This window comes from Emys orbicularis, chromosome 9 (genome assembly GCF_028017835.1).
Source record: "Emys orbicularis isolate rEmyOrb1 chromosome 9, rEmyOrb1.hap1, whole genome shotgun sequence".
NCBI lineage: Eukaryota > Metazoa > Chordata > Testudines > Emydidae > Emys > Emys orbicularis.
In genome coordinates, this window is record NC_088691.1 from 98,506,945 (window position 1) to 98,534,301 (window position 27,357).

A 27,357-nucleotide genomic window follows, 5' to 3' on the forward strand; every position below is an offset into this window, starting at 1 on the left:
GCGCAAAGTGAATTAGTCAGACAGGAGAAGCTGGCTCAGAGAGTTTAAATGACTTGGTAAAGATTCATATAAGAGGTTTAAACGCAGAGATAGGAACAGACCCATATCTTACTTGCTAAACCACAAAGCCTTTATAGAGATTACTTCAAATTTCTGTATGTAGGTTCCAATCCTATGGGGTCCCATTGAAGGCACTGAAGACACCTAACTGGAAATAAATAGGACTGCCTACACGATTAGTAACCAGACCAACATACAACTGTCTAAAAGTCTGTGTTCTAACATGTTTTTTGTCTGCATTGTGGGCAGGTCAGCAGTCACAGAATCATGTTAGCAAACTCATCATGAGGTAGTGCAGTGGTTCTCAAACTTTTGTACTGGTGACCCCTTTCACACAGCAAGCCTATGAGTGCGACCCCCCCTTATAAATTAAAAACACATTTTTATATTTAACACTATTATAAATGCTGGAGACAAAGCAGAGTTTGGGGGTGGAGGCTGACAGCTTGAAACCCCCATGTAATAACCTTGCGACCCCCTGAGGGGTCACGACCCCCAGTCTGAGAACCCCTGAGGTAGTAGCTTGAGCCCACAACGACTTCAGAGAGGCTCCACACAGGTACAAAGGCCATCTGCACAGATCTTGTCAGGATTGAGCACCTGTAGATGAGTGATCCTGAGAACTAGCCAGACTGATTGAGTTCAGCTGGATTGCGGTCGGAACACCTGATTGGCTGAAGAGAGCCGGCAGGCCTGCTTTCAGCTCAGCAGCAGGTCGCTGGTTGCTCAATGCTAGGCCTGCTGCTGTGTTCGCTCAGGATCCAGACTTGTTCCAGCTCACATCCCCTTCCTTGGTCCTGACTCCACCTCTGACTCTTGGCTCTGGTTCTCGACTCTTGATTCTGGCTCTGGTTCCTGGCTCCTGACTTTGACTCCAACCCTTGGCCCCCAGTTACAGTTCCTGTTCCCATAGTCCAGTTTTAACCAGTGAGCGAGGCTGCCAGCACCTGGACCCCTGAGAAATCTCTCTGCAGGATTGGAGCCATCGTGTGTATGGTGATTCTCTAACATGGTTCTGTAACAGCTATATTGTCCTGTCTACAGTTCAAACCATGCCAGATAACCACAATGGGCACATACACAGTATCCTGAAAGTTCATATGCCAAAAAGCACTTCACACTGTATAAATTGTGAAAGGAATTTGAAAGGTTTTAATAATTAATATGGGCATTTTTATTAATAAAGTGTCCTTTCCCTTTACCCAAGCATTTGGGATTCAGCATCAACAAGTTAAAAATAAATTACAGTAAATAGCCAATATGTAGTATTCCCCTCACTTATACTTCATTTGTGTATAAAAGAACCACACCTTTTTCTTCATGAAGAAATGTACACATGAATGTAGCAATAAGTGTTATAATCAGTCTGACATTTCATATCTTTATAATGATCTTGGGAACACCACATTCTGGCAAATGAACAACATATAAGCTTTGCAGACTGAAACATGAAGAGATATGGGAAAAGTAATCTGAATTTTAAAATATGTATTTTATTATGGCACAAACATTTTAATATTAAATAAATGTACAGTCTTTCTGTATTACAATCTGAGCTCTCAAGATAAAATAATCCATCCTGAAAACAGATTCGGTTTTGATTAATATAGCAATAATATTTCTTTTCCCTTCTATAACACCTTTCATCAGAGATTTTCAAAGTATTTTACAATAATTATGGAAATTCAATCTCCCTCACCCCCCCACCCCCGAGTGACGTAACTAAGCACCCTTATCCCCATTTACAAATGGATAAACAAGAGGCACCAAGAGATAAAGTGACTTAGCTAAGAGTATATGTGATGGGACCAATCCTGCATTCAATACTCAGGCAAAACTCAGGCCATTTATGGGCGTTTTGCCTCAGTAAGGATGATATTATTATTATGCACTCATTTAAATAAGCCTAGAATGGTCAGCTTTCAAATTGCCTGACAAGGAGTCTGAAATGTAGGAAAGTTTAAGGGGAAAAATATGGCAAAATGGCAGCTCATAATGACAAAGTAGGCAAGAACCAATTCTTTGGAAGCTGGTCTCCAATCACTACAAAAACACCTGTAAATACCAATTTAAGGACAGATCCTGCAGTCACTAATCAGGCAAATGTAATTGCTCAATAGGAATTTTACACTAAGGATTGCAGGATCAGACCCTTAGCTGTTTATCTTTTATTACAATTCAGTAATGTCCAGTTTTTAGGCACATAATCTGCCATGTAACTATGTCCATGGAATGCTGAACAAACTATAAAGACACCTTTTCTTGGAGAAAACCAAGAAAGCAAAAATTAGCACCTTCCTTGGAGTTCAATTTGATTCCATGTCTTCATCCACTAACTCAACTAGTGGAGCATGTCTGTTGGCCTGAGAGCCTTCTTGGTAATTAACCTTCTTTATTATTCCTGCCTTTGGAGCCCTTATGGTATGCTGCATAGAAACAAGTGCATAGATAAATCAATAGAATATTTTTAAAAATTCTCTCTTTTTTTAATAACAATTCCATCTTAGTACAATCAACCATATAACTGAGCAGAGGTGAGATTAGATCAAATCAACATTTACCACTTCTTTTGACACATTTCATTCTTCTAAAATGTTATTTTTATTCTTGAAAGAACCTCATTTTCAAGTTACTTTGGTCTTTCCTCTTCAATATTTAACTGGAGAGGAAAACAAAACACTATTTGGGGTTACATTTTGAAGAACAGATATTTCCATCTTGTTTTATTTCATTGTTCCTTCTTAAAAATAAATTAGACACCTGTTAAAATAACTCAGTTTTAGTTCAACAATGTTAACCATTTAACAGGTCAGTTCCTTTGAAAGGACAGCTGATGCATTTAATATATTTTTGTTTGGTGGACAGGAAATGTTTTTATTTAACAGATCTTAGGCTAAATTAAGATGCGATTACCAACTGCTTACACACCAAGTCCAAATTTGGCTCATATGATTATTATATCATGTTCATTTTCCATTGTACCTTTTGTTGCCCTGATAGTTTCTACATAGGATTAGTCTAATAATCAAAACAATAACAAATAATTTCTTATATCTTAGCAAGGATTCATTTAAATTAACGTCTTTATTTTTGCAATTTAACCTTTTTATTTTAAATAGTAGCACAAATATTTAGGAACTACTCAGGGAAATTATGAATGAAAGACACGAAGGAGCCACATATGTAACATGGATACCAATGTTACAACCACCCAGTGATACACAATTACCAAAATAAGTTTTAATAATTTTAAATTTGAATTAATTTTCTCGGTATGCAGGATTTTACACAATGTTATCAAAATTTATAAATTATTTCAAACACTAGCTTAAATCTGTTACATTATTTAGTTCAGATCCCATACACTGCACTGTAAAAATAAATCCAAACCCAACCAGCTCAAACTACAGAAACTGGGATAGTGCCAGCAATTTTAGCCAACGCCAAGCAATGTAACAAAACATGATAGAACATCCCACATCCTGCTACATTACATTTCATGTTGACTCTTACAAAGAATCTTTAGTCTACTCTCTGTAATGCTTTATGTAAACAATAATCAAAAGGGTTACACACAAGAAAACGCTGGGTATATATTTAGAGAGAGAATCACTGCTTGCTGAATTTCATCATAAAGCAACAGCAGATAGTAATATCATGTGTTTAAATCACGGTGGGAGAAAGTAAAGTAAAACATCCAGATTATGAAAGATGGTTTTGTATTGAAAATAATGGATAATTTATTTCTGAGGCATTTAAAGAGCTAACAAAATAAGCATTTACAAAAATTACAGATAAAAATTATACATAAAATATTCTTTGATAATAATGTACCAGTAAACATAATTCTCTGAAATCCAGTCAGATAACGTATTAGTTTTGCAATATTTCAAGTTGTGTTGATGATGAAACAAGACTGAATTGTACAATATCCCAATAAACCAACCCTAGATTCATTTCAGTATCACTGGAGTTTGTTTTTTTCTTCCCAGTAATTAAACCCTTTTAATGTCACTCACCTCCATTTTCATAGCTATCATAACCATTAGAGGGTCTCCAGCTTGTACCTTGTCCCCTGCTTTCACAAATACCTACAAATTCAAAGCAAGCAAGGATTGAAAAATCATGTATGTCCATATAATCAAAATCACTTGGGCAGGATTTCTACCTGGACATCTGGCTAGCAAAAGAGGTGAAAATTTCCTTCAGAGAAAAGCTAAAGGAGAGCTGAATAATAAAGGCATCTTCTGGACTTGGGGATTGGTCCTGCTTTGAACAGGGGGTTGGACTAGATGACCTCCTGAGGTCCCTTCCAACCCTGATATTCTATGACTAATCCTTTTCAGTAGACTTATCTGCCATGAGGGAATAGATCAAAGAGCCTCTAAGGTTTCAGCTCTAGAGACATGTGGCTGAAAAGCCAATTAAAAGGAAGAAATTTAATTAAAAATGGCAAGTTTAGCCAAATGCTTAGAATTTTTAAAGGGCTCTTCCTGTGTTCTGCAGAAACAAGACCAGGAAGTCTGGAAACCACCTGTACAGGTGAACAAACTGGGGGATTTTCTCCAACTGGAAGGAGCCAGGGCAGCCTCAGGACTGACATGCTTCCCCTGCCACAGAACCTAATAGAACCTGGCTATGTAGGAGACGTTCAAAAAGGTTTCCTTTTCCCTCCCCATCCCACATTTGTAACAATCACCTTTTCAATTGTCCCAGTCATAGGTGCTATAGCACCTCCTTGAGTTCCTGTTGCACTCGCTCCAGATAAGTATTTAGGTATTGGAAGCCCAATTTGTGCACTGCCTTTCTACAGAAAATTAAATAAACCAAGATTGAGTTAATGTCATAACACATTACAATTGGTACAAACCTTGATTTATATTTATAGTGACAGAAGTGAATACATTTGTTACTAAGTAATTAAGTAGTTTGTTTATTAATGTGGATTTCCCATGACATTTATCACAAAGTCATTTTAATTTCCTTTAATCATTTTTACTGGAAAAAACAGACCACCTTCACCATGGAAGCTGGGACATTTCTTCTTCATGAGTACTACTGCTAATGCAATGCAGAGAATGCCAAGGTAAGCTGTCATGTTAATCTGAATTTATTTTTCAAGGCTAAATTGGAGTTCTCCTCCTCCAGCTCCATCTTGATTACTTTTATTTTTCATTATTTTATTTTAAAAATGAAGTACATTAAAATAAAAATATCATAACTCTTCCTCATGCATACTTTTCAGCAGTAAATTATAACCAGTGTTCTAGGGAACAATTTAAAGTATTTTTTTCCAAATATCATTTGCATCTCTTTTGATTTGGTAATTGCAATTAATTTACTCAGTTGTAGATTATTAGTTACCAACTTCTAATTATAGTTCTAAATCTAGCAAGGATCTGAAGATTATGGGCTGCTATAAAAATTGAAATAGTGATACATCTCACCCCGCTAAATTTAAGATTACCCATCTAAATCCACTACACTCCATTTCACAATCCTGCTTACCCCCCTCAGCTGGGATTTTAAATCTCAGATGATGAAAAAGAAACTTTACCAGTGAGAAGAGGCAAATAGTGTTGTCCAAAATGACCAGCTTAGATTTACAAACACTCCCGTTTACTGTACATCTCAGGTAAGTCGAATCTCCCTCATTAGAAATGTCTCCAGAAACATGGAAAGCTTTATCTTTTATCTGAAATACAGTTGTTACTGTTAAAAGATGTTATAAGCACAGAGCCTAACTGTAATTTTGTAACCAGTCAGCGGCACAATTACCTTAATGGGTTACAAGCAACATAGTTCAATTTGTGTCCATAAATGAGTTTTTCTCCCGTTCTCAGTTTGTGCATCTACCTACTAGGTATCAGTGCATTGTGGGATATGTGTGAAGCTATCTCATAGTGTTTCAGCAGTGGAAAATGCCCAGTGCTTCAGTACTCAGGGCTAAGAAGAAAGAATGGCCAAACCGATTATACAGGCAGGATAAGGGGGTCCTGTCTGTATTGTATGACCCAGTAAGCCTAAATACTATGCTGTAGTCATACAAAGGAGCATTTACAGTCATAGCAAATATCTAAACCATGTTGCTGATGATTGAATATAACACTGCATTCTCTCTTTAGAATAGTATTTCCAGGACAAAAATCATTGTTATAAATGGACATGCTAGTAACCATTTGCATTAAAGTGTTAACATACATATTTAAATGTCCTTAGTCACTCCAGTCTGAGGTGGATAATATTCAGTTATATTCTACCATGTAGTTTTCCCCCCCATGTTTTGTTTTGATTTTTAAGGGTTTTCCTCACAGTAAGTGCAGATTACTTTCTTCAGTATCTCTAGAGAACCTAAGCGCTCATGACCCTATTATCTCCCAGGTGACATAAAGGGGCAAGACTTGCTTAACAGTGCATGGTTAATTTCTTGAACAAAAAGTTTAACAAGAAATTGCTAGAAAGAAATCCTAGTTTATGAAGAATGATTTATAGGCTGAATGAACTACCCTTGGGAAGGGATACAAGTTACTCTCCATAGTAAGTACCACTTGTCGTTGTTCTCCCCCTCCCATCCACACTGATGGGTGGCTCTGCCAAAGTTAGATAAGCTAGATGACAAAAAGGAAGGTAGCACTTGAAGGAGGAATACTGACAATGGAGGCTCTGAGGAGAACTTCTGGATTAGGAAAGTGTCACAGACAAAACTTCCAAACAAAGTTAAGGAAGGACTGTAGAATCAGACTCTAAACTTGGATTATTTATGCCTAGAAGTCCTTGCTCATTACTGACAATCCAGCCAAGGTTGATAGTAACCCAAATTAGTGACCATACGATGGCTGTTTGATATTCCACGTGAGTAAGATGATGGTCTCAGTCCAATTCCAAATGCACAGGTGTCCAGATTAAATAAACCTCCATTCCTACAGGAAATAAGTACCACCACTGTTGGGAATCGCAGCAGAGAGGTTAGTGATTGGTTCATTCTCAACAGCCTGTTCAATCTGGTGCCCTTCCTCTTCCTAAGTGATCCTTCCACAACAGGGTTGAGACAGCATGGAGAATCTTACAGTACTTCTAGCATGCTATCCCTGTTCTGTACATAGAGGATTTAACTTTTCAGAGATGCTAATCCTGTACTTTTCCAGAATGTTAAAGATGAAAAATTGTATATATGAAAATATTTCTTGGTTAACAATAGTTTATCTCAGTCTTGTTCTTATGTTAATTGCATTAAAATTAACTTCTTGAGCCAAGAGATCACACTTGTTCAAGGCCTAGATGTGCAGAGGTATTGGAAATGGACGCAAGAATGGACATTGACTGTTCTCATTGCATAGGCTTTACTTTCTTTAAATCCTTCTTCACCTTGGACTCAGCAATTTGCTGTTCTAATATTAGGTTGTAAATTATTCAAGGAACCTGGCTGGGCTGCATTCCCCCCCCCCCCCCCACACACACACATATTAAACCAGCCTTGGGTGAAACTCAGGGAGTTCACCACTAAAATTGAAAAAAAACCAATGTTCTGCTGCTGATAAAGCACACCGCCCGCCCCCTCCCCCCCGCTCCCCACAGGAATGTCCCTAAGAAGAGTTATAACCATCAAGGTTGTAAAGTAGACACACCCAGCACTGGGAAATTAGGGAGGAGACAGAAAGAGACTCAATACATGGTAAGATAAGCTCTAACCAGCGTTTTTATGCTGACCATCTGCATAAACAGAGAAGGTCACAACTAAGTTACAATTTGGGCATGAAAGATACAAATGTAAAAAACTTGGGCAGCAAGGAGGTCACCTAGGTGCCAGTATGTAATTGGTTAAATTTTTTGTTATTTAGGAGTGTGGGATAATGTGATAGGATTAGTACATTTGAAGGAGGTAGCTAGATTTATCTATATAATGTATACGAAAAACAATGCTCTTTGGGAACCGTTTCCGGACTGCAGTTCAACATCAAGCTGCTGGAACTCTGATCTCACTGCATAACCGTGACATGTAGCGGCCCTGCCGGGAACCCCAGATGAATGGATCCTGACTGGCCATCGGGTGAAATAGATGTTTAGAGCACAACTGTGTAAAGCTCTTTCACTGGGAAAAGGTTCCACACACCCGTAAAGCCCTGAGCCCCATGGGCAGGGGCAGGTACTTAAACTGACCTGGTTTCTTCCTGAGCCCCGTGGGTAAGGATAAGTACCTTACACCCTGAGCTCTCGGAAGGGAAAGGGTGGGGGTGCCTAAATTGACCAGGTCACGCCTCGAGCCATCGGTAGGGTATAGGTGGTGTGCCCTAAAGTGAGCAGGTAACAATGTGAACTCTTCTTGATTATGAGGGGTGGTGGTGAGGGAGGGGTGATATGTTGGCATTTCAAAATGCTCAACAATGATAAGAGTGTCATCACATGGATTCTTAAAATGTCTGGTCTTGAGATACAGAATCCACAAAATAACCCTTGTATGCACCCTAAAGCAAGGTTGACCGAGTGGCTACCCCACTATATATAATTATGAACCTGAAGACTATGTCATACAGCATATGCAAAAGAGAGCCAAATTAAGTTTGCACAAGCAACCTTAATAATGGCATTTTCTAGCTTTTGAGTGCTTTGCAACCTTAATAATGTTCTTTAACATGATTTTTGTGTGTTAATTTCCTAGGTTCTTAAACAAGCAAACTGAAAAAACAGCAATTCCATCACATGGTGTCATAGTGACACCTACATGGGTCATCAGCAAGTTTGGAACCTTTAGCTCAATCGCACAGACCTCTGCCACTTGAGCTAACACAGAACTGATAGCAATAGTAGGTTGTCATCCTTTATGTGGGCCAGCCCTTGACGGGGAGGAGACACACGCAATTTGACAGTGTGTTTCACAGATATTTGGTGGCAGCTCAGGAATCGTGGATTACATTCCAGACTCTAGAGATGATTTTGCTCTAGTGGGCACTGACTCTTCTGCCCTCTCCCAGCACTCAGGACATCTTCTGCCCCATTTTCTCTAATCTGTCCTTGTCCCAGTTCCTTAACCCCAGCTCCTCATCCTAGTGCTATTCTCCTTGCCAATCCTGTCCCAGTCTCCACTTATCATGCTTCTCATCGCAGCCTCAGTCTCCTTCGCTGAATGTCCTTCTCTGGACTCCCTGTCCTAGTCTCCTCTCCTCCAACCTTTTTTGTCCAGCCATTCCTAGTTCCTCTCTGCCCCTCATCAAATCTGTCTCTCTCCTGCACCCTTCCAGTCTCACCCACTCATGTTCTCCACCCCACTGATTTGATTCCCAGTCCCAATCTCTCCACCACGCTCCTCATCCAATCTCAGCATCCACTCCCCAGATCCTTGTCCCAATCTCTTTTCACAGCCAGTCCCAGCTTCAAAGACCATAAAGCCAGAAAGGACCATAGTGGTTATCTAGTCTGACCTCCCTGAATTAATTTCTATTTGAACTAGAGCATATTTTTTTAGAAAAACATCCAATCTTGATTTTAAAATGCCCAGTAATGGAGAATGCATCACAACCCTTGGTAACTTGTTCCAATGGTTAATTACCCTCACTGTTAAAAATTGGAGTCTTATTTCTAGTCTGAATTTGCCTAGCTTCAAATTCCACCCACTGGATCTCGTTATAGATTTGTGTGATAGACTGAAGAGCCCTGTGACTGTGATCAAATCCCCCTTAATCTTCTCTTTGATAAACTGAATAGCGTGAGCTCCTTGACCCTTTTACTGAGGCATGGTTTCCAAACCTTTATTTATTTGCATGGCTCCTCTCCCCCCATGTCCCAGCTTCTCATCAGAACTGTCTCCGCTCCCCTCTATCTTCCTTCCTCCCACCCCACCGGTTCTCAGTCCAAGTTTCCTTGCCCAGCCAGTCCCAGTCTCCCTCTCAGCCCCTCCTCTGATTTAAGCATACACCTACTGGCTCCTAGTACGCACTCCCCATTTCCCTTCCTTGCTCCTAGTCTCAGCCTCCTTCCTCAGCCAATCCCAGTCACTCTCCCACACCAACTCCCAGTTTCCCTCTCCCATCCCACCAGTCTCCAGTCCCAGTCTTCCCCCACCCCACAACACCAGGCTCCTTGTCCCATTTTCTCTCCACCAGTTCAGCTCTTGCCCCCTGTGCATTCAAATGAGGCAGCTTCCTCCCCCACGCTGCTTGGGCCCAGCAGAGGAGGTCACCGAAAGCACAGGACAGACAGGTTCCTTGCTTTCCATTCAGATGCCTGGACCTACCGTTGCAGGGAAAATGCTACTCAGCCCTAGACAGAAACTTCAGGGAATTTAGTTGCTAAACATAAGAAGTCTCTACTGAGCATGTGAAATCTGTGGTTTTTCAAAGGCTTATAATATGGCCAAATTTGTTTGGATTTTTGTTGGGATGGCAAAAGGTACATTCCTGACATAGCCTGTCCCTCTGCCACATATCAAGTCCCTGCTCCAAAGCATGGGGGAGCTAGAGTATTCAAAGATAAGACCAACAGACACCGTGTTTTTCCTTAGCCTTGTCCTCAGAAATGACAATCATTTTGGCTGAAACTTAAAAAAATAATAATAATAAAAAAAATCAGTATGAGGCAGACATGGAAAATTTCAGACCAAACATATAAGATTGGCACAGTTATAAGCAACTGAAAAAAGGATCTTATAATAAAAAGTGTTGGGCAACATTAATAATAGGTGATGCAATCAGCCTATATCTAATAAGAAACATACAAGTAACAGAGGGGTAGCCGTGTTAGTCTGTATCCACAAAAACAATCAGGAGTCCGGTGGTACCTTAAAGACTAACAGATTTATTTGGGCACATGTATCTGAAGAAGTGAGGTTTTTACCCACGAAAGCTTATGCCCAAATAAATCTTAGTCTTTAAGGTGCCAAGAAACATACAGTAAATTAACTTTATTCATCATTATGATGAGATCAGTTACTAAAGAGTATGAGAAAATAGAACTTTACCTGCATGTTATATGAACCGTCATGATTGTAATTTATAATTATGTCCACATCTGTTTAATAAAATATTAAAAAAAACAAGATTTATTTGACTTAGAGAAAAATTAAACTTAAAAACAGAGTTCAGAGCATCTTTTTCAACATAAATATAAATGTCCAAATGAGAAGGCCAACAAAAGCTGTTAGACTAGCTCAGCAAACCTCGTAGAAGGTTGTTCTGACATTTAGAGCAAAATTTTCAAAGCTGGGTGCCTAACCCTAGGTTCTAAATCCATATTTAGATACCTGAATAAACTGACTAGAGTTTCAAAGGTGCTGACCATCCATAACCCAGTGAAGTTAATGGGAGTTGCAGGTGCTTAAGTCCTATGAAAATTCGATCCTTTATTGAGGTGTCTAAATATGGATTTAGAATCCTAAATTTAGGGACACTTTTTAAAAAATGTGGCCAGTGTCTCCAGGAATCTGAGTGTGGAATTAACCATTATCTTTAAAAATGCTGACTGGAGCATGTGATCTTTGTGTGTTTTCCCTCCCCAATCAATCTTAAATAAACTTTTTCCTACATATGTTTGCTCTTCCCTCTTCCAAATCTTTACAACTTTGTGTGTGTGCATGTTGAAATAACATGGTCTCAAACACGTTACCCACAGCTAGTCACTTACTGTTTTCACCATCTAGGAGAGTCAGGTTTCTGGTGTAGGATATATTTATTCTTCTGCCACTGCTGGATGCAAATGGTGAGAATTTATCTAGAAGACCAAATACACAAACAGTTGATGCTGCATTTACTGCATTACAAATAAAGCACATAAGAACGCTTAGCATGTACTTAGTGTTTTACATCTTCAAATCACTTTATTAACATTATTAATTATTATTATATTGTTATTAAATATTTATGTTGCACCAAAAGGGCTGAACCAGGTTGGGGCTCCATTGTCATAGTTACTGTACAAATATATAGTAAATGACAGTCCCTGGTCCAATCAGCTTACAATTTGTAAGACAGGATATAATAAGTGGATGAGGGACAGAAGTAGACTAAGGGTAGGACAGGGGGGCGAGATAACAAAAAATGGTGGCATAACACACACTAGGTGCATTTACAATTCTCAGTCAATCATCAAACAGCAATCACAATTTGCTACCTGTCTAGCCATTTTAACCCTCTAATGTATAACTGTAAATATCCTCTCTTAGAGATATGAAAACAGACTTCAGAGGTCACTGACGTCAACGGAAGTCCTTCCATTGATTTTGGTGGGTGTTGGATCAAGATGTAAGTGACTTTAAAAGTGCTCACAGTCACAATGGAAGAGCTAGGAATATAGTGCAGGAGTTCTTAGCTCCTCGTGCCATGCTCAATCCTCTAAACCGTCTTGCCTCTCCAGATCCTGTCTGGGATCCAGTTAGTGTTTTAATCTGAAGGTCCTAGGGCTGGCTGAAGAAACAGTATTGATGGACATTGAAAAGACTCTGAGCTAGCCCTCCTCACTGGAGAGAAATTTGCAGAAATTTTGAAGATGACAGGAGCAAAGTGGAAATGACACACACGTGCAAAAGAAAAGTTGTGTGTTTCTATCTGAAATACATTAGAACACTCCCTTTTTATCTAGTGAAGAACACATGCATCACAACGGTGTTATACTTAATCTCTGTCACCTAAAGAAAGCTATGTCCTGCCCTCTCAGTGGATGGTAGTAACCAGATGTCAGGAGGTTAAACAGTGAGGCAACAAGGGAGTACAAAATTAATGAAATGGACAAAAGCTCCGATTTCTGTCTCACCCCCTCAAAGGAAAAATAAACTAAAGGAAAGGGAAAAAATTATCTTACCACCAGACTGAACTCTAAAAGCATCTGTTATCATTTTCTCTCTCAGTATGAGTCCCAGAGCAGCCTGACACAAAATTTCATTTGGGGTTGCCTGTTTGGCTGGAAACAGTTCATCATGGTGTTGAGAAATGAAATTGGTGTGCACGTTTCCAGCCTCAAAATGTGGGTGTCCTGACAGGCTTAGTAAGAAATCAATATTGGTGCTTAGTCCTACGATCTGTCAAGAAAAAGAAAGACAAGGTGGGTGAGATAATATCTTTTATTGGACCAACTTCTGTTGGTGAAAGAGACAAGCTTTCGAGCTCCACAGAACTCTTCTTCAGGTCCGTAGAGCTCGAAAGCTTGTCTATTTCACCAATAGAAGTTGGTCCAATTAAAGTTATTACCTCACTCACCTTGTGTGTCTCATATTCTGGGACCAACAGAGCTACAACAACACTGCGCAAAAAAACCAACCAAACAAAAAACCCACACACATTCCCAAATGAAAACGAAGAGCTGCTAATGGACCTACAGCTGTCTGCTCCACGGATACCGAAAATGTCTTCTTAAAAAGTGACATCAGTGCAGTACAGCACTGACAAGAGAAAGAGTAAACATTTCAATTGGTATCTATCCAGTTATTTAAGAAACTATCCCCTTTGAAGAACAGGGGTAGGATTTTCAAAAGCACTGCCTTTTGGCCTAATTCGTCCTTTGCTGAAGTCAACAGGCGTTTAACCACTGACGTTAATGGGAGCAGACTGAGGCCAGTGCTGAATGCTTTTGGAAATCCTACCTCAAGAATTTAACGAGACATAGTCAACTTGAAATGTAGTCAATTAAAAAAAAAAAAAAAAAGTTAAAAGGCTTTCAGGTGCTATATCTGCACCTGACTATTACCATTTTTTAAAATTATTAGTCTCTCTCTCTTCTGTTGCTGTGCAAAAGACCCACACAAACAACAGAGGAAACTGACTGGTTAGGGGAAATTAGTGAAACTCATTTGTTACAATGTGCTGTCAAACATATAGACTAAACGAACTTAAAAAACAAAACAAAAAACAAAACAAACTTAGAAAAACATATTTCTCTGATCTCTGTCAGTTATAATAATCTTCTGTGTTACTTCTAACAATAGCAGACAAAACATTTTCAGATGCATGATTTTTAAGTTGATTGTGTCCCTTAAAATTGATTTTTTATATCAGTAAATGTAAATAAACTGCACACTGCAACTGGCTTCACTTCAAGTCAAACCTTTTGCATTAGAAATGTTATCGGCCTTGTTTGTTTTGCTTTGTTAAATAAATAATAGTAAAATTTTAAATACTGAACAATCCTTTATAATTTTAGGAGTTACTACTTGACAAGGGCCTGAACTAGATGCCAATAGCCAAACTTTTTGAATTTTGAAAAAGTGCAGACTGCAGTTTAAAACACTACAGTTTGGGCTCACCTCTTCAATGGACCCAAACTGGAACATCATAAGAATGGCCATACCGGGTCAGACCAAAGGTCCATCTAGCCCAGTATCTTGTCTTCCGACAGTGGCCAATGCCAGGGCCCCAGAGTGAATGAATAGAACAGGTAATCATCAAGTGAGCCATTCCCTGTTGCCCATTCCCAGCTTCTGGCAAACAGAGGCTAGCGACACCATCCCTGCCCACCCTGGCTAATAGCCATTGATGGACCTATCCTCCATGAATTTTTTGAACCCTGTTATAGTCTTGGCCTTGACAACATCCTCTGGCAAGGAGCTCCACAGGTTGACTGTGCATTGTGTGAAAAAATACTTGCTTCTGTTTATTTTAAACCTGCTCCCTATTAATTTCATTTGGTGACCTCTAGCTCTTGTGTTATGAGGAGTAAATAACACTTCCTTATTTACTTTCTCCACACCAGTCATGATTTTATAGACCTCAATCATATCCCCCCGTCATCTCTTTTCCAAGCTGAAAAGTCACCGTTTTATTGCTCCTGCCTCATACGGCAGCTGTTCCATACCCCTAATCATTTTTGTTGCCCTTGAGAGGGGGGCGACCTCATCTGCACGCAGTATTCAAGATGTGGGCATACCATGGATTTATATAGAGGCAGTATGATATTTTCTGTCTTATTATCTATCCCTTTCTTAATGATTCCCAACATTCTGTTCACTTTTTTGACTGCCGCTGCAAACTGAGTGGATGTTTTCTGAGAACTATCCACAATGACGCCAAGATCTCTTTCTTGAGTGGTAACAGCTTGAGTTAGACCGCATCATTTTATGTGCATAGTTGGGATTATGTTTTCCAATGTGCATTACTTTGCATTTATCAACACAGAATTTCATCTGCCATTTTGTTTCTCAGTTATCCAGTTTTGAGAGATCCTTTTGTAGCTCTTCGCAGTCTGCCTGGGACTTAACTATCTTGAGTAGTTTTGTATCATCTGCAAATGTGGCCACCTCACTGTTTACCCCTTTTCCCAGATCATTTATGAATATGTTGAATAGAACTGGTCCCAGTACAGACCCCTGGGGGACACCACTATTTTCCTCTCTCTATTCTGAAAAGTAACCATTTATTCCTACCCTTTGTTTCCTATCTTTTAACCAGTTACCAATCCATGAGAGGACCTTCCCTCTTATCCCATGACTGCTTATTTTGTTTAAGAGCCTTTGGTGAAGGATCTTGCAAAAGGCTTTCTGAAAATCTAAATACACTATATCCACTGGATCCCCATTGTTCACATGCTTGTTGACCCCCTCAAAGAATTCTAGTAGATTGGTGAGGCATGCTTTCCCTTTACAAAAAACATGTTGACTCTTCCCCAACAAATTATGTTCATCTATGTGTCTGACAATTTTGTTCTTTACTATAGTTTCAACCAGTTTGCCCGGTACTGAAGTCAGGCTTACCGGCCTGTAATTGCCAGGGTCACCTCTGGAGCCCTTTTAAAAAATTGGCGTCACATTAGTTATCCTCCAATCATTTGGTACAGAAGCTGATTTAAATGATAGGTTACAGACTACAGTTAGTAACTGCAGTTAGCTATAGCTAAATTGCAGGACTACTAAGTTAAACCCTTTCAAAAAAACCATTTTTGCTTCTATAATAGCATTTTGCTACTATAGTGATAGGAGCTGTGTAAACAGCTTATGTAGAATCAGACTTGAAATCGTATTGGGTTCCTTATATTATTTGTATTTCTGTTACACCCAGGATCCCATTGTGCTAGGTACTAAACAAACACAGAACAAAAGGATACTTACATTGTACTGAAGGAGGCTGTACCGCAACTTTCTCAATGCTGCTTGGCGATCCTCAGCCCAAACAACTAGTTTAGCAATCATGGGATCATAATGTACAGAAACTTCATCACCTAAAGTATAAATATATAGAAAATGATTTCTAAGGACACTGACACACACCTTCAATAGATATGTTTGATGCTATTCTTTATAAGGTGATACTAGCACTATAGTAGCAACATGCACTGACAGACCCAGTGCATGTTGCCAGTGCTCTGCAATGGCCATGTAGGAGACTCAAGTTTGATTTATGGACCAATCTCTCAATTCCCAGGCCAGCCTGAGTTTGAAATGTTACAGAGGTGACACTATTCAACATCAACCTTCTTTGCTGAATTAAGGCGTAATATTGACAAGCTTTGAAAGAAATCCAATTTGCTTATCCCATAAAGGCAATAACTGGAGTGGGAAGATGATGATGAGATATTTAGGGATCCAATTGAGATACGGTGGAATCCTCAGGGAGAAGAATTCTGTAGTGTTTTATAATTACGACAATATCCTATGGGGCAAGTTCTGGTCTCAAGCTAAGCACAAGATTAAAAAGCCGCAGCCAGAGGGAACTTGCTTGAGAGCACATTTGTAATGAGCTGTTCTTTTTAACAGATATTTTCAGTTAATACGGTCTTCAAATTTTACCTTGTCTGACCCCGGTTTCTATCCTGGTAAAACTGTCAGGTGGTGGTGTAGACAAGTGGAGTAAGGGTCCAGCCCCTGGCATGAAGTTATTATTAGGATCTTCAGCATATATCCTGGCTTCAAATGCATGGCCACTGAGTGCAATTTCTTCCTGCATTAGGGGAATTTTCTCTCCTGCTGCAACCTGTAAGTAGTACAGTAATTTTCCATTCACCGGGGAGCAACCCTAACCGTTCGGGTCAGAGCACTAGCACATGGACACAGATATCTTGTGTATACAGACACACAAACTTTTGATTGTAGCGAATAACAGATGGAAGCTAAATAAGATAAAATTATACATATACGATCTTTATGAAGGCAAGGTACAATCATACAATAAGAACAACTGTAAACTTCAAGGAGGTCAAGGAGCTACAAAAAACACCAAGTCAGGTGGTTTGGCTGTCCTGGCACTTGAATAAACATGGTTGAGAAAGGATTGCAATATATTGATCATTTTTGTCTTGTTTCAGGCCTATGTTTTCTCCATGACCAATATATCTTACACTTTGATGTATCAGTTGCCCAACCAAGGAATACAATGACTGCAATATCAAGTAGGAAGGGACTTTCACATTGCAACCAACTTAAAAAACATTCACACACAAAACAAGTTAGTTCACTAGCTGTTTTCTGTATTTCCTATTTCAAATGTGTGTATTTGGATAACAATTTATTCCTCCAACTCAGCTGCTTGTTGATCCAGAGAGAACGTCATGATCCTATGTTTGTGATATCAGTCTATTGTCCGGGAATGAGAGCAATGCCACAAATTCTATATTGTTATCTGACAGCAGGATCAAGCAGAAAGAGAAGATGGACCGGAGAAGAAGGACCCTTCTTCTGAACACAAGTAACCTCACAAGTGATGAGAAACAAGTGATGGGTGAATAGTTTTAGGTTTTAATTCTGATAAATGTTGAAGTTATTCCTTCCTCTCTCCCCAGGAAGAAAGTAACAATTTAAAGGATTTTGAAAGAGGATTATTTCCAAAGTTCTATTACTGTAAAATAATCTTATAACATTCCACAAAACTGAAGCACAATAAAAAATGCTTTTTCTTCCTGTAGTGAGCCGGTGTGGCACCCCTCCATCTCTGACAGGGCCGAGCTTCCTCCAACCCCAGCGTGGGCGGAACCACCGGGTCCGAGGCCCGCCCCTCCGAGGTCACGGCCCCAACCCGGAAGTACAAAAGCCCGCCAGCAGAGCTCAGTGAGAGCCAGACCGCCAGAGAGAGCAGACGTCCCGGGCCGAGCTCCCGCTTGGGAGACAGCCGCAGGCCGCGAGCCGCCTGCTAACGCCCAGCGCCGATCAAGCCTCCCTCTCGCCAGGTACCCCGAGGAGGACTGCCCCAGCCTGCCCCGGACCCGTTACCCCGAGGAGGACTGGCCCAGCCTGCCCCGTGCCAGCTACCCTGAGGAGGACTGGCCAAGCTTGCCCGGACCAGCTGCCCCGAGGAGGAGTCAAGCCTGCCCCGTGCCAGCTACCCTGGGGGAGAGCTGCCGGACCGGCCCCCAAGCCTCGCACCCGAGGAACCGATGCTCCTGGACTGGCCCGAACCCAGCATCGCCGCCGAGGTAAGCCCCGAGGGGGAACAAGGAAGTAGCCCGGGGATAGCCGACCCCGGTCAGGCTGCAGAGGCCTGTGAGCCGATGTCAGTGTGTTTCGGTCAGGATACCCCACTGACCGGCAGCGACAGTAACCGCTGCTAGGGCCCCGGGCTGGGACGCAGTGGAGTGGGTGGGCCTGCGTCCCCCCCTGCCACCCCCACTCACGGGTGGCAGGCTTCCCCCTCACCCAACGCTCAGGTAGGAGCCTGGGCTTACCTTAACCGCTTGTCTGCTCAGCCCCTGCACCAGAGGGCCTGAGTTCCTTAACTGCAGGTTTGCTCAACCCCTGCCCCAAAAGGCTTGAGCTGTGACTGTTTGTGCCCCGCCCTGACCCAGGGCCTGGGCCCCTTAACTGCTTGTCCGCTCAGCCCCTGCACCAGGGGGCCTGAGCTCCTCAACTGTTTGTTTGCTCAACCCCTGCCCCAAAGGGCTTGAGCTGTGACTGTTTGTGCCCCGCCCTGACCCAGGGCCTGGGCCCCTTAACTGCTTGTCCACTCAGCCCCGGCACCAGGGGGCCTGAGCTCCTTAACTGTTTGTTTGCTCAACCCCTGCCCCAAAGGGGCTTGAGCTGTGACTGTTTGTGCCCCGCCCTGACCCAGGGCCTGGGCCCCTTAACGGCTTGTTTGCTCAACCCCTGCCCCAAAAGGGCTCGAGCTGTGACTGGTTGTGCCCCGCCCTGACCCAGGGCCCGGGCCTGCTTAGACGGTTAGTTAGCGCTCAGCCCCTACCTAAGGGCCTGAGCTCCTGAACTGTGAGCCGCTCAGCCCTTGCGTAAAGGGACCTGAGGTTGGACTGTCTGCACTTTAGTGAGCCGGTGTGGCACCCCTCCATCTCGGAGGGTAGAGCCCCGGCTCAACCCTACTACACTTCCTCTTACTGCAACAGTCCAATAAAAAAAATGTGAGCCTATAAAGCACTGAACAATAAAAGCCTGCTCATCCGGAAAACAAGATTTTATTAGGGAGAAGAAAATCCTTCTAAGTGGCTGGAAAAACTTGCTAGCTGCCACTATTGCGAGAGTCTAGTCAATCACTCCCTTCTTTCATATACTCTGAAATCTGTACACAAGTTTAAGAAAAGGTTTCACAGGAGGAGTTTCTAATTACTCAGGATTTTTAAACTAATAGGTCAACAGGGACCTTTTTACTCCCTCAAAAGAATTCAGGAAAGAAAGCTAGAAAAGTAAGGGAAAATACACTAGTTTCAGGGTAAATCCAGGAAACATTTTAAGGGTAAAATACCGTGGAGAAATCTGTAGCAGGGTCATGGTAACCAGCCAGCAAGGACAGCCACAATCAGATCCCTCTCCCCACACTGGTCTCAAAAGCACACACAATTTCCATCCACAAGGGGGAAGTAAACGCCTGATGATCCAAGTTGTAGGTATTTATTGTTCTTCTAAGGAAGTGGTTTTCAACCAGGGGTCCGCAAACTATCTCTTAAGATTTCAAAAAGGATCCCCACCTCCATTTGAAAATGTTTAGGGGTCCGCAAAAGCGTATTCAGAAATGCAAGGGTAAGCTAAGAATCTTCTCCTCCCACTCCCCATATTCTCTATATCCCAGTTAAATTCCTGAAGATCCCCCGTCCCTACTTCTCCCTGACACTTTGAAGCCCTATACTGTGAGGAGGACTGTGTGGGGATTCTATTCAAAGCCTTTCCACAATGCTCCTTTATTAAATGGGGAGAGAGGGAGGCTACTGTGGAGCAATGGGAATCACTCCCAACCATGGAAGTGAAAGATCAGCATCCTGCACACAATAACGGCGAGCATTACCACACTAGACCACTGGCTAGACACCATCCATCCCTGCTACCCTTGCAACTAAAATTAGTTATCCCTTACCCTCAGCTGCCACTCCACCAAGTCAGTCCCTGTGACCATCTCAGTAACTGGGTGCTCCACTTGCAGCCTGGTGTTCATCTCCATAAAGTAGAAATTATGTTGAGAGTCCATAATAAATTCCACGGTTCCTGAAATATTTAATAAGCACACATTTCACTGAGACAAGAAGGCTTTCTACCGGGTAGCCATCTAAAGATATTTAGTGATTTGCAGTTTGACAAAAATGTTTTGACAAAACTGGAGAGGTGTGTTAATGGTCAGAGCATCAGGTCTGAAACACCTAAATTGCCTGAAACCACTGGATCAAATCCCAGCACACCTTTATTATCCCAAGACATTCTGTGCTGGTGGACTGCTACTCTTCTCTCCAGAAGCACCTGCATTTCAGTAGTGTTGTGTGTATGATATTTATAAAGTGTTTCAGGATCCTTCAGGAAGAACTGTCCTATGCTAATTTAAAAGACTTCCCTTCCAAAGAATATCTTAAAAAGAATCAGAGGTGTTAATAATTTTTCTAAACTGGTTTTCATCTAGTAAATACACTAGAAACTACAGCTGTTTTCCATGGGATTATTTTTAGAGACGGCCCTGAAGTTAGAACACTGACATTTTGTTGTTTGCAAGGTGTATGATAAATCACTTTGCACACGTAGTCTGATGTGCATTCAGAATATTCACCTTCAAATATCAAACTATTTGGCTGAATTATTTGCTTTCAGACTTCTCAGCTTTTTCTCTTTTGTAGTCTTATACCACTCTGGGCAGGGGGTTCATGCTAAGTTTCACTAGCTTAGAACTCATTAACTATGTGACAACTACATGAAAGTTAAAAAAATTGCTACAAGTGTGTATCATGTTCCAGAACAAGAAAACGTCATTTGACTTGAGGCTCAAGGCTCTATTAACTTAAGAGGAAGGCACTAGAAGGAAGTTAAACCTGATGTACCTGCTCCCACGTAGTTCACAGCTTTAGCTGCTTTGACAGCAGCTTCTCCAAGTTTCCTTCTCACTTCAGGCTCAATTCCTGGCTGTGAATGTAATGATGAAAAGAAATTGCACATTACTGAGAGTCTCACAGATATCATGCCTACTGTATGTGAATACTATGCCGTCTTTAAAAAACGGCAGTAAAATCCTGAACCATATTATATTTGAAATCTTTGCTTCCTGACCCAAGTAGCAATCAGCTTATGTCCTAAATCTTGACGGTAGAGAATCTTTGATAAATTGACAGAAATAAATAGAATATGCAAAATGTTGGACAACTAGAGGTTAAGTGGGAGTTTTTTCCCTTCTTCTGAAACATCAAGTACTGGCCGTTTCCCAAAGTAGGATACCAAGCTAGATGGCACAATGGTTTAATTCAGTATAGTAAAATCCTATGTTCTAACCTTCGGTTTTGTCTCTGGAGCTCAAAAAACAAATAAAATAAAATGCAAAAAGGTTCTGAGATTGATTGATTGATTGATTGAAGTAGCAGAAAGCAGACAGATGAGTACAAAAAATTCAAAATCATATTACTTTATAAACTCCATTTAGGAACCCTCCACTTACCCCAGGAGCTTCTTCAATGATTTTCTGGTGTCTTCTCTGCACACTGCAATCTCTTTCAAACAAATAGACTGCATTGCCATGCTGGTCACCAAACACCTGGACTTCAACATGCCTGTTTCACAGTAACAAAGGTTTCAATGTATTTTACTAAAGATCACTAAAGCCTCATTTTTGCAATCCATTCCACCGAGGCAGACACTTGCACAGCACCCCATTGACTTCAATAGGGTTCCATACAGCTATAAGGGCCTGCCCTCTTGGATCCAATTGCAGATCAGCATGATGCTGTTAAGTGATTCAGTGAAACATATTGTACCTCCTAAAGCCACTAGTTCAAATGGGATTTTGAACGTCATGATCATTGTATTGAAACTTCATGAGTTTAAAAAAAAAAAAAGAGAGAGAGAAAAAAATATGTAGAGTCCGCTGCTTCTATATTAGTTTTTGGACTCAAGATTTTTTTCTTTTTTAAGTTTTAAATCTGTGAATTCTGCAGCTTACACATAGGCCCTTTGACATCTCCTAGCCTTTGACGTGCTCAGGGGTAAACCGCTTAATTTGTAAAATATTATTCCAGGGGGCCAAACACCAGCTTGTGGCAGTTCTACTTATTGATGAGATAGGCAGACTTTTAGGAATTACAGTAATTTACCAGGGTCTCGATTGTCCCGTTGTTTGCAGCCACATGCAATTCCCAAAGAAGTCAATGGGAGTTGCACGTGCACAACTGATAAGATAATCAGGTCTAGGTTTCTTTTTACAACGTAGGTGCTTTAAAGCTGTATTTAGAGATAGGTCAGTCTAATCTCCTGGTACCTTCAGCTGAAAGTATTTATATTTACCTACCTACCTACATGTTCAACAAGGTGTATGTCAAGAATACCACCGCTTTGCAATCTATAACATCTTGTATCTGTGTATGTCAAAAGAGCTTTATGAAAGTTAATGAGCTCAGCTTACAGCATAAATGTAAATGAAGTATTATCATCCCCATTTTACAGACTGAGGCACAGAGAGATTAAGTGACTTGTTTGAGTACATACAGGACATCTGAGGTAGATTATGGTTCTCTTCCTGACTCCTGTTTCTGTGCTTTAAGCACTACTACACATTGCTTCCTTTAGACCTAAAAGAATGGTGAGGTCAGAAGGCTGATGTACCGACTAGGCATGTCATTGCCATAACATAGTAAAATCTTACGTTCTAGTATGTGATATCTAGGTCTCTCTCCACAACACTACCATTAGGATGCTGCCAATATGTCACCAAGACAGCCAGATTTGTTATAAATTATCATTCAAAGTCACTGTCATCCACTTCACACTTTGTAAAATTAATAATTCTGCCCTATTTTATGCAAGTGCAGAAAGTGTGTGCAATACTGTATAAGACACAAACTATCATCTTGCATACAAATTTTGTACTGGTTTTTAAAAATATTTTAGTATTAAAAATATAATCCACTTCTCTCACCTTGGATTGTCTACAAATTTCTCTATCAGCACGGCATCATCATTGAAAGACTTCTTTGCTTCTCTCCTGGCTGATTCTAGTTGGTCCAGAAACTCCTTTTCTGACTGAGCAATTCTCATACCCTAAGATACAACATAAGGTTGTCTAAATATCTACTAAAGAACAAGTAAATAATAACAGTTACAAAAAAATCTCCACCAGTGTGAAAACCAGTGAATGATTAAAAGAATAATTAAAATATGTGTTTACCAATAAAAGAATTCCATTCCTTCTTATGCATCAATAGAACTATTTACTAACTTCCAAACAGTTAATCTTTGCAAATCCCACAGAAAATAAAAATGCCACTAAGGCTATAACTTAAAGATAATGTTGTTGCACTGGTGTAGTTAAGGGCAGAACTCAATTTGACTTTTGGATCTCATGGTAAGTTTTCACAGCTGGAAGACAGAAAACACTGTTTTTCTTTGCAAAATATGTACATTTGTTATGGAAATCATTGAGACAAACCTGGAGCTCCATCATGAAATTTTTATGCAGGCTCTTTTCACATTTCATCAGGGAGGTCATCAGGTAATAAATAATAGCTATACACTGAAGGTATCCAGATATTTCTAAGATTTCTAAGAATCTATTTATGCAACACTCACGAATTTAAAACCACCATTTAAAAAAAATAATCACAACAGAGGCTGTCATTAAACAATGACTGAATCTTGTACAACTTCACCTATACAACATAATGGGCCAAATGTTCTGCTAGTGTATATTGCTGGAGCTCCATTTAAGTCAATGGAGCTCTACCAGTTTATACAAGCAATTTGGCCCAAGATTGACTAAATAAAAGGAAAGCACAATGAAAGAGTTTCACAATGCTGTGCTGAACATTATTTTATTAACTTCAAATTAAAATAATTTGCTTCCAGTTACCTTACTGATAAGATTCCTTTTATAGAATTCAGTTACATGAAACAGAAGGTACGATGTAGTAGTAGTACATATATTAGTAGCATAACTTCAAATCAGATAAAACAAGTTTGCCTGAGTTTTCCTTACCTTTCCTCCGCCTCCACGAACTGCTTTAATCATTACTGGATACCCAATACTCCTGGCATGTTCCTTTAGACATTCATCAGACTGATCTTCACCATGATAACCTTCAATGACAGGAACCCCAGCAGCAGACATTATAGCCTTGGAGGTGCTTCAAAAAAATATTTTTTTGATATTTAAAATGGCAATGATAATAGCTGTTTTTTACAAGAGGCCTCTGATCTGTAAACACTGCACACATGCTTAACTTTATTCATGTGACTACTTCCATTTACTTCAATGGGACTACTCAGATGAGTAAAGTTATGCTGGTGCACAAATGTTTTTAGGATAGGGACCCTAATTTGGTGTAGTTCAGCATGCACATCATTTTTTTTATACTTAAGAGCATAAAAGGAACAGGAATAGAAAATATGCACATAACACTCGTTAAATCACACAGTACATTAATACACATTGTAAAATGAACCTCTATGCAGGTACCAAATTAATTCAGATAATGTGTTTTATGCTTGATTAATAATGTTGATTTATTTGTCAAAGGGTTATTGATTAAGCAGCCCCTAATTTCCACCATTCTATTTATATCTCATGCTCTGACAATTTTCCTTTGGCCCAAGAACATGGCATAGGCTTCTCTTCCCATCAACACCATTCAAGAACAGCTACACGTCACTGCAGAGACACGAGATGCTTCCTTCCACCACCATTGTGAGACTATGAGTAGAGCTCCCACAGAGCTTTCAGCCCTTTCTGACCCAAAGTGTAATGACCTGGGTATTGAACCTACGTCCTTCTGTAGGATAGTGCAAAGCATTAATCCTAGAGGATCCTAGACCAGCCTATGCATATAATTATTAAAATCTTATTAACGGAAGAATCTTGATTGTTCCTATATTTGTATTCATCCCAGAACTATGAAAAGTTTGGAGCATTGTACAACAGGCTATATAGAAAAATCAACAAAAATGCAGGGAGCAAAAGAGCTAAGTAAAAAAATCTTCATTAATAATGAAGACAAATTCACTGAACTGTAAGTTACACATTGAAGTGAGTAACAAATCAGAAACAGATACCTCTTAATACCCATATCTCTGATAGCAGATGAAGGAGGGCCTATGAAGATGATTCCCTCTTGCTTGCACAGCTCGGCAAACTCAGTGTTTTCTGAGAGGAAACCATACCCTGGATGAATAGCCTAAAACAGAATGAAGGTTACCAGCCTACTTTACACCAGTGTAACCCATATCACCCTAAAACTACAGGTTTATATAGAAGGCTTTGTGGGGGGTGGGAGGGAAACATGGGATGGAACATACCATGGATAAAAAACATCAGCCACCAGGAATACAATTAAGAAAAACTAAAGGGTGGGTAGGTAGGTTGGTCGAGCAGTTAAGGAATGGGTGATAAATAATTATAACAAGACTAGCAATCAATAGTTAATTTGAAGGAAATTTTTTATGTTGCTTCATTCCTCTGTGGCTTTGTGCATGCTGTCTATTTAGCACTTGATCCTGCAAACAGTTACACCCATGAGTATAGTTAGGCCAGGCAGAATTTGATTTTTTTAAAATAATTTTAATGGATAATATCAATGTTTATTTTTAAGCATGTTTTTCTATTTTATCAATTTAATTTTTCACAGTTGCAAGAAACTATAGGCGGTGTCAGGCAAGAGGGTGGGTCAGACCACTTTTTAATGATTGTAGATGTTGGTTTCAAAAAGTTTAAATTTATAACCATTAAAACAAATTGTCAACATGACATCAAAATATACACAATAAATATCCTTAAATCAAATTCTAATAGGTTCTCAAGTAGCATTTTTCTTACTTTGCCTATCTATAAATGTCAATTATTATTGACGGGAAAAAAAATTTTTTGGTCAATTTTTGTGTGTATGGTGAAACTGATGTTTACTGACATTTACCGATAAAAATCTGATCCCTCCAAGCCTAAGTATAGTTAGTCCTATGCAGAGTCCCCTTGATGTCAGTGGAACTCTGCTCAGAAGTAAATATATCCGCAGGAATAATTAATTGTGGGACCAAGATTTTACATTATAATTTAAGCAATCTGGAGCAGGGAGTGGTTTTATTACCTGGGCCTAATCCTGCAAATATTTCCATAGGAGAGTAATGTTACTTATGTAAGTAGTCCCATTGAGTAAAGCAAACTAGGTACGTTTTGAGCTTCAGGTCCTATGTAAAGGGCCTACAACACTTTATGCTGCTTGGATAACATTTTCAAAAGTGCCTGAATGACCGAGGAGCCTTTTCAAAAATGACATCAGGATTTAGGAGCCTAAATCTTATTGAAGTTACTTTTGAAAGTAAAACGTCAGTATTTTTGAAGGTGTTACCTTATATAAATAAAATAATATCTCATGCATATAAGTTTTGATCAAAGCAGACAACCTTTAATTTAAAATGTCATTATTTTAACTATAAAAAGAAAGCATCTTAAAACTACATTGTGATTTGAAAGATACAATAAGCTCAGAACAGACACAAAGAGGATAATACTACTGTATGTGTTGTTTAGAACAAAATAAGTTGCACCTTACATAAGAACGGCCCTACTGGGTCAGATGACAGGTTCATCTAGCTCAGTATCCTATCTTCCGACAGTGGCCAATGCCAGGTGCTTCAGAGGGAATGAACAGAACAGGTAATCATCAGGTGATCCATCTCCTGTCGCCCATTCCCAGCTTCTGGCAAACAGAGGCTAAGGACACCTTATATGAATAAACATTTAGGGCACTTTCCTCAGTAATTTTATCTTTACTTTTTAGCTCAAACCCAATGGTTAAATTAGAAATTGAATTTTCCCATGCACTCAAAGGAACCCATTTAACTGTTCTTAAAAGCAGACACACAGTTTTTCATAGGGAAACCACAGTATAAGTAAGGCCAAATCAAAGTGCGTAATTTAGGAGGGGCAGCGTAGTTATATTTACCTGTGCTGTTGATATTTTGGCCACTCGTATTATTTTTTCCATGGCTAAGTAGCTCTG

The 27,357-nt window shown here is 40.1% G+C and overlaps 1 protein-coding gene across 1 annotated transcript; it reads right to left on the reverse strand.

Moving 5' to 3' along the window:
• Positions 1–2,366: 2,366 nt before the first annotated feature.
• MCCC1 (methylcrotonyl-CoA carboxylase subunit 1) lies at positions 2,367–27,357 on the reverse strand. Its single transcript, XM_065410900.1, has 16 exons — positions 27,301–27,357; positions 25,415–25,536; positions 24,342–24,489; positions 23,286–23,407; positions 21,813–21,924; positions 21,205–21,286; positions 20,259–20,386; positions 16,760–16,943; positions 16,082–16,191; positions 12,847–13,063; positions 11,674–11,760; positions 11,012–11,061; positions 5,618–5,755; positions 4,760–4,867; positions 4,080–4,151; positions 2,367–2,486 (listed from the first exon to the last, which is right to left on the reverse strand). Exons 1-16 carry the CDS (start codon positions 27,340–27,342, stop codon positions 2,367–2,369), a joined length of 1,842 nt encoding a protein of 613 aa, XP_065266972.1. The 5' UTR covers positions 27,343–27,357.

Bases quoted from the DNA above. Each gene is read 5' to 3' on its own strand.
- MCCC1 (XM_065410900.1), bottom strand. From the start codon at position 27,342: ATGGAAAAAATAATACGAGTGGCCAAAATATCAACAGCACAG. The intron at 21,925-23,285 runs GTGAGAGAAGTG...ACTGTGAAACAG, and splicing joins AAATTTGTAGACAATCCAAG to GCATGTTGAAGTCCAGGTGT. The intron at 16,944-20,258 runs GTAAGGGATAAC...TACTACTTACAG, and splicing joins TGGTGGAGTGGCAGCTGAGG to GTTGCAGCAGGAGAGAAAAT.